Source organism: Procambarus clarkii, chromosome 62 (genome assembly GCF_040958095.1).
Source record: "Procambarus clarkii isolate CNS0578487 chromosome 62, FALCON_Pclarkii_2.0, whole genome shotgun sequence".
NCBI classification, from domain to species: Eukaryota; Metazoa; Arthropoda; class Malacostraca; order Decapoda; family Cambaridae; genus Procambarus; species Procambarus clarkii.
The window spans coordinates 26110531-26123342 of NC_091211.1; the positions used below are offsets into that span (position 1 = coordinate 26110531).

Sequence of the window (12812 nt, forward strand, 5' to 3'; positions counted from 1 at the left end):
ATATATATATATATATATATATATATATATATATATATATATATATATATATGAACACGTTGTACTGAACGGGGTGAGAATAGCTTGAGCTACCTCATCCCTTTGTGGGTATTTATACCTCAATAAACTTATTTCAATACATCAAAGTGTCAATTAAACACAAAAAAGACAAGGCCCTTGAAGGCAGATTCTTTAGCCAACTTCAATGACGTGTGAACACAACTATGGTTAAGAAAACGACGGAAAATTACTCTATTACAGATTATCACTTTAATAAAACTCATCATTGCTCAATCTGACGTCTGCAACAGAAGCTCAGCCTTAATCGGTCTGGCTCCAGATTCACGAAAGCACTAACGCAAGCACTTACGAACGTGTACATCTTTCCTCAATCTTTGACGGCTTTGGTTACATTATTAAACAGTTTACAAGCATGAAAACTTGCTATTCAAATGTTGTTATTCTTATAAACAGCCTCCTGGTGTTTCGGAGCTCATTAACTGTTTAATAATTGTAAACAAAGCCGCCAAAGATTGAGAAAAGATGTACAGGTTCGTAAGTGCTTTCGTGAATCTGGCCCCTGTCCTTGAACGCAGCTGGCGCCATCTGTTGCCATTAGCCAGAAAGATGTTTAACCCACACAGGGTACTGTATGTGCCCAGATGCCCCATATTTACTCCCTCAACCCCACCTGGACCATTCATACTCAAGCACTATTCAGTAACAATACATGGAAAGTTCCCACCACCGGCCACAGCCTGGGAATGGGGTCCATAATGAACTAATTAAACTTTACAACATACTCCAATTATCCCGAAGGCAAACAACTTACGCAACTACACAACACTCCAGCTATGACACAAGCATAAAACCATTACAACTATGTTCCATGATACACCACTATTGCTGGTTGTGGTAGTGGTGGTAGCTGTCTGTGGTTATTGGTGGTAGTGGTGGTAGCTGTCTGTGGTTATTGGTGGTAGTGGTGGGGGAAGGTCTGTGGTTATTGGTGGTAGTGGTGGGGAAGGTCTGTGGTTATTGTTGGTAGTGGTGGGGGAAGTCTGTGGTTATTGGTGGTAGTGGTGGGGAAGGTCTGTGGTTATTGTTGGTAGTGGTGGGGGGAAGTCTGTGGTTATTGGTGGTAGTGGTGGGGGAGGTCCGTGGCTAGAGTTGATAGTGGTGGGGAAGGTCCGTGGCTATTCTTGGTAGTGGTGGGGGAGGACCGTGGCTATTCTTGGTAGTGGTGGGGGAGGTCCGTGGCTAGAGTTGGTAGCGGAAGGGAATGTCCTTGGCCAGCTTTCCGCCCGTCGACATCCACGCCTCGAACTTGTCCTCCAGCTCTGGTGTAAAGTGGTTCCTCCAGTCACCCGTAGTACCTACACACAGGTAAGGGGTGGAGGGGGAGGGGTGAGTTTGAGAGAAGTCGGTGATGGGGTCACAAGTATTCATGATGTTACAGGGTCGAGCACTAGCTCCCTAGCCCCCATCTTTCCATCTTCTGATCTGTTAAAGCAATGACTTTGATTCCTTATTGTCTCAGGTAGTATTTCTTGTTGCAGATGTTGTGGTGACATGTGTAGGGCAGAGCAGCAGTTTCAGGGGTGTTTGTGGACTAGCGCAGGTGTGTTCTGGTGTTCAGACCTGACTGATGTCAAGGTCGTTGACGTCTGCAGTGTGTACAGAGGGAAGGGTGAGGGCCTCCATGGCACCAGTGATGTGCCATGGAGAAATGGAGAGCATTTATATTTTACTTTATAGTGAATATTGTCGGTTAAGTATTTTATGTTTCACTTGTGCCTGGGATGACTGTGACTACCAGAAGCATGTGGTGCTTGGGCCCAGTCTGCAGGTACAGTACCTCCGTTTTAATGTGACTATATTATAACTGAAGTTGTCGGGGATTGGAAGCCTGCACTTAGGCTTATCAAGATTCCCCTCACCCTAGGCCGACCCTCCCTAGGATGCAACCCTACGACAGTTGTCTAACTAAGAACATAAGAACAAAGGCAACTGCAGAAGGCCTATTGGCCCATACGAGGCAGCTCCTATTTATAACCCCCCAATCCCACTACCGGGTACCTATTTACTGCAAGGTGAACATAGGCATCAGATGAAAGAAAACATTTATGTCCCGCCCGGGGATCAATCCTGGAACTTTCAACTGTGGATCGAAGACGAAGACTACTGAACTTTGATCTGGTATCAATCAGGAAGTTGTCACGATACCAGAAAAATGTTTAGCTAAAGAGAGAGAGAGAACACACACCACGACACTCACCCTTCCTGACGAAGTCTGGCGCGCCCTCCCTGAATGCTCCATCTTCCACAGCTTGGGCCATTGGATTAGTGGTGTTCCTGGTCTTCATGCCGGAGAGGGCGGTGAACTTGGCCACCTCCTGCAGCTGCTCCTCCGTCAGTGACGTCCCTAGGAAGGTGTCCAGACGCCGCAACTCCCGCAGGAAGTCCTCCTTCATGTCCTCGTAGAAGAGGAAGAGGACATTGGGATGGTCACGCCTCGTCCACCCCTCCTCCACGTGTCTCCAGTACGGCGCCTGAAGGACTGCGGACGGGGGGACAATGTTGATTATCATGCTTAATGATGATGAAGATAATGACGGTGATGGTGACTATGGTGATAGTGATAACAATGTGATGAAGGCAAAATATCAACACCAAACAAGACCCACTGTACCATACATCATATTCACCATACATTTAAAATACTGGAGTACATAGAACCTTAGACACACGGTACATTCACGATCTTACGGAACATAGAATCTTAGGGAAACTAGTGCAAATACTCGTACAAAACACAGGATACACGGGAATTTACAACGTAAAGTACACAAGATCATACAATACACAGGTTTCATATGATATTACAATCACAAGGTACATAGCCTCTTACAATACACAGAAATTACAGCATATAGGATCTTACAACATTGAGGGACTACACCTAGTCTTAGACAAAGAGTAAACAGGGCACATAATCTTACGATACAGAAAGAACAAGGACAGGATACAGATACGGACAGGTGTGGAGAGAGTAAGAGAGCCAGACACAGATGTGGAGAAAGTAAGAGAGTAAGACAGACACGGACAGGTGTGGAGACAGTGAGAGACACAGGGCGCAGTCTGGGACAGGTGTGGAGAGAGTAAGACAGACACGGACAGGTGTGGAGACAGTGAGAGAGACACAGGGCGCAGTCTGGGACAGGTGTGGAGAGAGTAAGACAGACACGGACAGGTGTGGAGACAGTGAGAGACACAGGGCGCAGTCTGGGACAGGTGTGGAGAGAGTAAGACAGACACGGACAGGTGTGGAGACAGTGAGAGACACAGGGCGCAGTCTGGGACAGGTGTGGAGAGAGTAAGACAGACACGGACAGGTGTGGAGACAGAGCCACAGGTGTGTAGAGAGTAAGAGAGTCAACACTCACTCAGTCCCCGGCACCAGAGGTCGACGTACTGTGCGAAGTCTCCCAGGAACCCGGCTAGCGTGACCAGCCTCTGCTGGTGGTAGTAGGAGACACACACGTCACGGGGGTTCCTGGCCACGTACACAACCTGAGACACACACAAAAATGTAATTATTGGCCATGAACACGTACCTGAATTTACGTACCCGGGGTTACGTCGGGGTACGTAACCCCGACGTCCCGGTGGACGTCGGGAACACGTACCCCGACGTCCACCATCTCTCGTGGCCAGGGCGGGGATTTGGGCGGCTTCAACTTGTTAATTGTTTAGGGGGAGCCGGTCGGCCGAGCGGACAGCACGCTGGACTTGTGATCCTGTGGTCCTGGGTTCGATCCCTGGCGCCGGCGAGAAACAATGGGCAGTTTCTTTCACCCTATGCCCCTGTTACCTAGTAGTAAAATAGGCACCTGGGTGTTAGTCAGCTGTCACGGGCTGTTTCCTGGGGGTGGAGGCCTGCTCGAGGACCGGGCCGCGGGGACACTAAAGCCCCGAAATCATCTCAAGATAACCTCAAGGAAGAGCTTGGCAACTCTGCAAGGTCGCTCTCGACCCAAGGTTATTATTATAGACAACCTCGTAGCTCTTCTGTTTAACTGTTTAACAAATGCAAACTAAGCCACCATGACTGAGGAAAGATGTACAAGCTTCGTAAGTGGACACTTAAGTGCTTGATGAATGCTGGTGTTAAGAGTTGTGAGGCAGCTACGCACCCCACTGCACTACAGAGACCTTCAAGTGTTGTTGTTTTTGTTATAGATTCAGCCACCCGGAACAAGTTCCAAGTAGCACGGGCTATGGTGAGCCCGTAACTTACCTGGCACAGGAGCGGGGCAAGTAGCACGGGCTATGGTGAGCCCCGTAGTAAACTTACCTGGCACAGGAGCGGGACTGTGTACCTTCAAGTGTAGGTAGTAAACTTATCATGACCTTGATAAGCGGACCAGCCAGATGCCTGGGATTCCCGCAGGACGGCCCGAGACCTCCTCTCTTGGCTTATTTGTTTCACTATGTTATTGTGACTTGTTCCCTGCATACACTGGCAATAGTATCCGCTCATTGTCATGGAGAATACCTTCACATAAACACTATACTCGCTACATTCTCTAGATAACTTTCATAATAACGAGATTATATGGAGGCGACGAGTCACAATAACGAGGCTGAGGATGTGACGACCAAGAGACACACCTGAATATTAACACACCACCACGTCTGGGTCCGTCCTGGATCATTATTTTATTTTTTATTTTATTTTAACTTTATTTATATAATTTTATTTTTTATTTTATTTTAACTTTATTTATTTAATAAAGTTTTTATTAAATATATTTTATTTTTATTTTTTTTAATTTTTATTTAATTTATAATTTAATTTAATCTAATCTTTTTATTATTTTTATTTTTTATTTTTATTTTAATTAATTTAATTTTAAATTTATTTAATTTTTTATTTTATTTTTTTTTTTTTACTTTATTTTAACATTTATTTTTATAATTACCAAGTCGTGTGATGGAAGGACAGTGGAGGAGATAAACAATATGAGGCAAGAGAGCCAGATAAAAGGTGGAATGAATGAAAGAGAAAGATGGAAGACAAGAATAAGATGAAGGAAAATAGGATGAAAGCTAAGAATAAGGTGAAAGAAAAGAATAAGAGAAAAAGTAAGCATAAAGAGAATTAAGTAAGAGTCAATATTACAAGGGAAAGAAAAAGGGAATAAAAAAGAAAGTTTGAAAATATAAATGTATATATAAGAAACCTACAAGAAGCCAAATGGCGAAGAGAAATCCCTAGCAACGATACAATAACAAGTTAGTGGCGTGTTAAGACGCAGAAAATCCGTACAAATCGCCTAACACAATGCACATGCTATCCTATTAGTCTAGGTTATCTTGATGTTATCTTGAGATGATTTCGGGGCTTTAGTGTCCCCGCGGCCCGGTCCTCGACCAGGCCTCCACCCGGCCCCAGGAAGCAGCCCGTGACAGCTGACTAACTACCCAGGTACCTATTTTACTGCTAGGTAACAGGGGCATAGGGTGAAAGAAACTTCTGCCCATTGTTTCTCGCCGGCGCCCGGGATCGAACCCGGGACCACAGGATCACAAGTCCAGCGTGCTGTCCGCTCGGCCGACCGGTTCCCGTTTAGTGTCGTATTAGATGCAGAAAATCCGTACAAATCGCCAACACATGCTATCCTATTAGTTTACATGGCACGTGTTGAAGTATAGGTGGAGCAGTTTACCTTGCAGGTGTTGAGGAGGCGAGGATGAAGGAGGGAGAATGGTAGATGAGTCTTAAATGTCCTGGGAGACGAAGCCGTCTCCGCCTGCTGCAGGAACACTGTTCCTTCCTGCAGGCTGCGTCCTGGGAGCCTCGACCCCAGCCTCGTCAGGAAGGAGGTAACTTCAGGTGCACCCGGAGGCGCCAGGGAATCAAACCTGTGAGAATGAAGGAAATGTATATGTTTATCTCTCAGAATGTTTAGTAATATGTTTATTGCTTGTGATGTGTGTATATGTATGTATTAACACGATGTACTGAACGGGGTGAGAATAGCTTGAGCTACCTCATCCCTTTGTGTGTATTTTACCTCAATAAACTTATTTCAATTTCAATTCAATGTGAGAATGATACAAGGTGATTGTTAGGAGAGAGCATTTAGTCTGTATGATTGTATAACACTTGGAAGGAATATGAGAACAAGGAGCTGGGATGTGAGAATGGAATGAGAGAATGGTGCCCAACAATTTGGATCGTAGGGTATCGAACGCCGGCCTGCAAGAAGCGAGGCCGTCGATGTACCGACCAGTCCGAATTATTTGGGAGAGTGTAGCCCGTCCAAATGCAAACAATGCTTAAATGCTCGTTAATCCAGCCGCCAAACCCTCTGTGTATGAATGAAAAGTTGTATACACGCGACTCACAACTGATGACGTTCGAGCATTTATCGAGCAGTGCTTTGTTGTCGACCTCTGCTCGAACCACAACTCTGTAAACAGCCCGTCCTCCATCACAAAGACCCAAAAATGATCCCATCCACCTGCCAAACCGCAGATGTTTATGAATGAAAAACGGTTTACACAACACTCACAACTAATTTTGTTCGAACAGTTTCGGAACAAGATGCCGGTGACAAGTCACCGTCATCCCGTCCCCTGCCAAGGCCACTAGCGAAATTGTGGCCCTCGGGTAAATTCAGGTCAATAAATCAGGAATACAGCCGGTGCCAAGACTGACTCCCGTTGTACTCCAGCTGCTGCTCGAGCAGCGGCCCCTACAGATAAGGACGTTCAACCCATCCTTCAAATAGGTCGCGTTTTTCACATATAATTAACGTTATAAATACAACCTAGTGTGAAAAGTGACGGCTCACTAGTATCAACGTTTCTAGCCATCGATGTGTTGGGTGGCTTGGTTAGGTTCGTACATTTCTGGTTAGGTTAGAATGGTGGACTTTTTTACGGAGTGGCAAAACCAGAGAACGGACTGGATTGATACCAGCTGTGAACGGGTCCAAGAACTTACTCCAGGAACGGGGAACGCATGGAGAGTGAGACGGTTTTGGCAGTGTGAAAGTCAAGGCCGTTCCTCATGACCCAAACGATCTCCTGCGTCCAGGTGGTGCCGCTCCTCGGGAAGGTCATCACCACGACGTCGTCCTCACGGAAACTGTCCCATCAACAAAATATGAAAGAGATTTATTACTGGTATAATACTGTCTTGACACTCACCTTTGGACCAACCCACATTCTCTAAATAATATTGTAAATAACGAATAAACTTAAAAGTCCACTCGTGGATGTCGACCAACTCACACTAAACATATAAAAGACCTGCTACATTTAATTTAGAAGCAAATCATCAAACCAAATTCATATTCGGATAAACAATGTAAACATTAATATAAAAAATGAGATAAACTTCCTATACACAGACAAGAGACATTCAGTACTCAGGTACAGCATATCCAAAACGAGTAAAAAAAATCATATATGTTCCCTTCTCTACTCTTCTTACACTATACAACTCACTAATCTATTCATATCTAACATACGGTATCTGTGCATGGGGGGGGGGGGTTCAACCACTGCAAATTACCTCAAGCCTATCATCACCCAGCAAAAATCTGCTATCAATAAATACTAAAACAAACTGTCTTCAGACAAAACACAGCTCCTCTGTTTAAATCCCTAAACATGCTGAGCATACACTCACTCCACACATTCTCTTATGCTAGTTACACTTACAAAATCTTGTTCCTTGACTCTAATTAATGATTAGAAACTCAGCTTCTTTGACAGATGTAATCAATGTATGAGCACCACACCAGAAATAAATATATTTGATATTCCTAGAGTCAGACTAAACCTGTGCAAATACAAGGACCCGGTCTATGGAACTCACTTCCTAATGAATTTTAAAAAAATTATCCAGCCTAAGACTCATTCAAAAGTACTGTAAAACCAAAAAAATATATGCCTAATTGTTTCTCACCTTGTGCTACCCACTCGCCCAATTTAACATATGCAACTTTATAAGTATAATCTATTCTGTCTATTTGTAATACTATTATGTTGATATATATTTGTAAAGTAGTTATTAAGTTGAATTCAAATTCTGTGTCAGCGTACCTATTATTACTTTATTGTTTAGCTTAAAAGGACTTGCCCGAAACGATGTGCATGTTAAGGTTATGCAAGATTGTAACACATAGACTGCAATATACGTAACTTCTAAACTTTTATTTATTTATTTATTAAAAAAAAAAAATATATATATATATATATATATATATATATATATATATATATATATATATATATATATATATATATATATATATACAAGAAGGTACATTGGGATTGTGAGGATACATAGCCTAGTAATTACATTTTTATAAAGCCTAGTACACGCAGCGTTTCGGGCAGAATATAAACCGAATGTACTTTCTTGTAGATATATAAATAACTAACTTTGCAGCAGAGATCAAAAGACCTGTGGTTTGGTTAAAATATGTTAAGGCGATTTTCTCCAAGCAACAGACAGTAGGTCGATTTAATTATCTCATTATTAAGGTGATCAGGACCATGATCTTATTAAAATATACAGAGTTAATAGCACAACATTTTTAGCGATGCCATCAAACATTAGTGATACCGTTTGAAATTTTCAACAAATCCTTGGAAACATTGTTTTGTTTCCAATTCCCTTTGTCGGATGCAGGAAGCCTGAACTTGGCTCATCGAGGTCCCCCAGGGCCAACTACTTGTCTATTCCAGAATGTAACCCACAGCAGCAGCCTACCTCTCAATTGAGACGTGCCCAACTGTTTCTGTCTCACCCAGGGATCAAACCTCTAATGTACCGAAGACGCAAACCACTGTACTACACGAGTCATAATTCAGTCTGCAGTTACAGCGCTTTTGAGAGTACAGTGTTGTGGCTTTGCCATAAAATACAATGAAATCATCTGCAATTATAGTTTACGTAAATTATACCTTTGCTGTGTTAGGAAATGTAGATGTTTATCTCTCAGAATGTTTGGTAATATGTTTATTGTTTGTGATGTGTGTCTATGTATGTATTAACACGATGTACTGAACGGGGTGAGAATAGCTTGAGCTACCTCATTCCTTTGTGTGTATTTTACCTCAATAAACTTATTTCAATTTCAATTTTGCTGTGTCTGTGTAAAATCATAATTCTTCGTGTGTTGAACACTGGAGGTTCATATACAGCAGTAATTACTTGACGTAACCAAGAGACGTTCCGATAATTTATGCTGACCTCACCTGAAGGGATCATACCCAAGACAACACTGCCACCGTAAAACTTAACTCGCCTAAAATTATGGTATTTTGGGAGCAGAGAAGTGCAGTGTGGGGGAAGGAGGTGCTCTGCCTCCCCGACCTTCACCAGGCCGCTGGACAAACCCTGGAATTTCGCCTTTAACTCCTCCTGTACCTCCTGTGGGAGTGGCTGAACTGGCGTGAGGCAGGCACGGCGAGGCGTCCTCCTGGAGTTGCTCATCTTTAGCCAACATCCTGTAGGACTCTGCAACAGGCATGGAGATTGATGGTTCTCAAGGATTCACGACAGTATGACACTGGTGCACGCGTGTTCAAACTTGCTACACAGACAATTACTTACAGAGTATCAGTTTAGTAGGAACCCATTCCTTGCAACCTTGCAACTCTTACAATTTACGTCGCTTTTCGCTCGAATGCGCACTCAGGCTAAAAGTCGACGTAATTCAATGTGAAATCGTACTCGCGAAAGTGACGTACTGTTACGTATTCTGTTTTGGGAAGTTACAGCCCCGCTCCTGTGCCAGGTAAGTCCACTACGGGCTCACCATAGCCCGTGCTACTTGGAACATTTTGTTTCCAGTAGCTGAATCTATAACAACAACAAACATCTGTTTTGGGTCTTCTGGCTTATAGGCTGTTAGGCTAGGAGAGGAAACTTTCAAATAACTGTTTTCATGACGTTTTGAAACTTCCTGCCCTCCTAACCTACCAGAGGACCCTTAACTTGCCGTTTTGGAAACAAAATACAAGATTTAATTAGAAAAAAAATACATTTTGAATTACGTAGATATTTGGCCGTAGAGCGAAAAGCGAAGTAATTTGTATGAGGACGGGTATGTACAGGCCTTCGTGACAATTGAAAAGACTTGCCTAATATATTGCGTTCATGACTATATGAATATATTCGACCCTACATTATGAAATAATGAAGGGAGATTGTGTAATGAGGCTAGTGAATGGGTCATGTTATCAACCGCAGCAAAATATTCCCGGAACAAGGTGAATATACATACTCTACAATCCTACTTTTAATTCTTCAAAACTGGGCTTGCTCACACTATTTGTAGCTCGCTACTGTACCCTCGTTACAGTACTTAGTTTTATTTAATTTTTGTACGTGAGTTTTGTACGTCAGTACGTTATTTTTTTTAAATTTTGAATTTGAATTTGACTTGACATTTTCCTCTGACCGTGAGGTCAGTCTGTGGTGATATAACCTAATTTCTAATTTTTAAACTAACTTATTAAAAAATAAATCCAACATTATGTTTGTAAAGCATCTATGTATGTACTTTTCCTGAATAAAAAAATTGAATTTGAATTTATGCCCAAAACTCTATGCTTGTTAGTGGCTTTAGACTTTATATCTTATTTATTTTTTAATCCTCCACTGTTCATATATCGTTGTGTGTATGTACTTTTGCTTAAATAAAGTACTACAATTCTACACTGTTTTTAAGTTAGTCTTAAAATTCACAACACGTAATTAATGGATTGTGAAAGAACATTTGCCGATTAAATAGTACACTTGCAAAGCCACTGACACGCATAAAGTTTCTGGTACGCCTTAAAGTTAACAATTGACAGTGAACATGTAAGAGTAACTTTGACCATAACACAACTATTAGCATAACCCGTTACCTCAAACAATAGGCTCAGTTTTTCTACAAGTCGAGGACCTGGGAGACAAGAACAAATATTCAAAAAGTACAAATTATTTATATTTGTTAAAAGAATGATTAATGAGAATAAAATAAACAATAGACAAAATAATAAATATGAAACGTACAATTGTGAGAGCGTCAAGCGACCGCGTCCTCCCCCGTCACTGTCAGAGAGGTGACTGGCGGCGGCCTTGGTCACAGGGTTGCCAGAACTCAATTGCTGAAAGTAGCGAACTGACGGTCTAAAAGTAGCGAATTTGTAATAAGAGTAGCCCAATTTTTGTTAGTGAATGATATGGGTTTCAAAGTAATATATTTTGATATATTGAGTACACTACACGATGTTAATTGTTTTATTAATATTATTTCTGCACATACACACACACACACATATTATATATATATACCTAGAAAGGGGTACCACCTCTGGTGCAAGTGTAGGGACCCATAGCCTCGGAGAAGAAAATAAAGAGTACTCAGAGAAGACCTTGTGGATCCTCACTGAACCTATATATATATATATAGTACACGTGTATTTGTACTCATTGACTTTGTGCGCGCCTTGAGGGACTTGAAGTATAGGGAGGTAGAAATAGCCATAGCTGCTCTATCCCTTTGAGATGTCTTTTTTTATTGTCTCAATAAACATACTTGAACTTGAAGTGGACTTTAATGTTTTTTCGGCATTATCCGTATCCTGATCCCCTCAGAGTGCTATATAGTCGTAATGGCTTGGCGCTTTCACTTGATAGTTCCCCCAACCCCCTGAATAATATTACGAGAGCAGTATTTACGGGCTATTCATGCCCGTGCCACCTCTTGGGTGGCTTAATCTTCATCAATCGAGAGCAGTACGTCCTAACCAGACGTTATATGATGATATCCTCAACAGTTGATAAATAAAAGTAATTGCGGAACTCCAGTTATCTAATACTTATCATAAATGGTATAAAACCTTATCATAAGCCAAGGGATTTGTAGATCAGTGCTTAAAAGGGAATTCGGAAGTAATAATGATACAGCTGATGCCATCTGTCGGCAGAAGAGAACACTATCAACTGGCAGGTCAACAGTGGCCATAAGATACAGCTTACGCCATCTGTTGACATCAAATTACACTTATAACAAATTACCCCACAAAATACAACTAGCGCCATCTCTTTTTTTTCCAACGCACTATAAATAGCCAAACAGCAACCCATAAGGTGGGTTGTTGTGCTCGGGTAGGAGATTCCAAGCTACACCCACAGATGGTATGGGGTGCATAATAAATGGCATATCATTGGTAGAAACTCTTTGTTGACATTCGCACAACAGCCAATCACAGGAAGGGATCAGCTAAAGGCTCCATCAACTTAATAAATCATCTTTATTGAGCACACCATCCTTGCTTATGACACTCTGCTTTAACTTTAATCTACCTAAAAAATGAAATATTAAGTATTTAAAAGTATTAATATAGTGATAATTAAATACTGCAGGACTGTAACGAGTGTTACAGAAACATGGGCTGGCTACCTAACTTGTGACGTCATTAGAGGGTGTTGCCCCACACAAATAATATCGGCGATACAATGCCTCCGCCCTCTTATTGGTCTACATTATTCAGTTAGATGGAAATTTCTGTCTTGTATAAAACAGAAATTGTTGTTCTTCTGTACAACAACAAGGTTATTGAGCAAAAGGACGTATTTCTTATTTATTTTATTCATATAAACGTTGGCATTCCCCGCAACAGCCAATCACAGGAAGGTATTTGCTGGAAACTCTGCCTTTGATTCCTAATGAACTCTAACAATAAATTCGTTTAATAAACGAGTATTTAGGGTCAAGCTACAGATGAACATT

At 42.0% G+C, this 12812-nt stretch overlaps 1 protein-coding gene across 1 annotated transcript; it reads right to left on the reverse strand.

Annotated features, from left to right (window-relative positions):
- Nucleotides 1-246: 246 nt before the first annotated feature.
- Nucleotides 247-11177, reverse strand: LOC123766586 (sulfotransferase 1B1). Its single transcript, XM_045755857.2, has 7 exons — nucleotides 11090-11177; nucleotides 9333-9544; nucleotides 7016-7159; nucleotides 5733-5928; nucleotides 3447-3573; nucleotides 2279-2560; nucleotides 247-1376 (listed from the first exon to the last, which is right to left on the reverse strand). Exons 2-7 carry the CDS (start codon nucleotides 9518-9520, stop codon nucleotides 1261-1263), a joined length of 1053 nt encoding a protein of 350 aa, XP_045611813.2. The 5' UTR covers nucleotides 9521-9544; nucleotides 11090-11177; the 3' UTR covers nucleotides 247-1260.
- Between the last annotated feature and the right edge of the window lie 1635 nt (nucleotides 11178-12812).

Bases quoted from the DNA above. Each gene is read 5' to 3' on its own strand.
- LOC123766586 (XM_045755857.2), bottom strand. From the start codon at position 9,520: ATGAGCAACTCCAGGAGGACGCCTCGCCGTGCCTGCCTCACGCCAGTT. The intron at 5,929-7,015 runs GTAAGTTCTTGG...TCATTCTCACAG, and splicing joins ATGCGTTCCCCGTTCCTGGA to GTTTGATTCCCTGGCGCCTC. The intron at 2,561-3,446 runs GTGAGTGTTGAC...CCCCGTCCGCAG, and splicing joins CCTCTGGTGCCGGGGACTGA to TCCTTCAGGCGCCGTACTGG.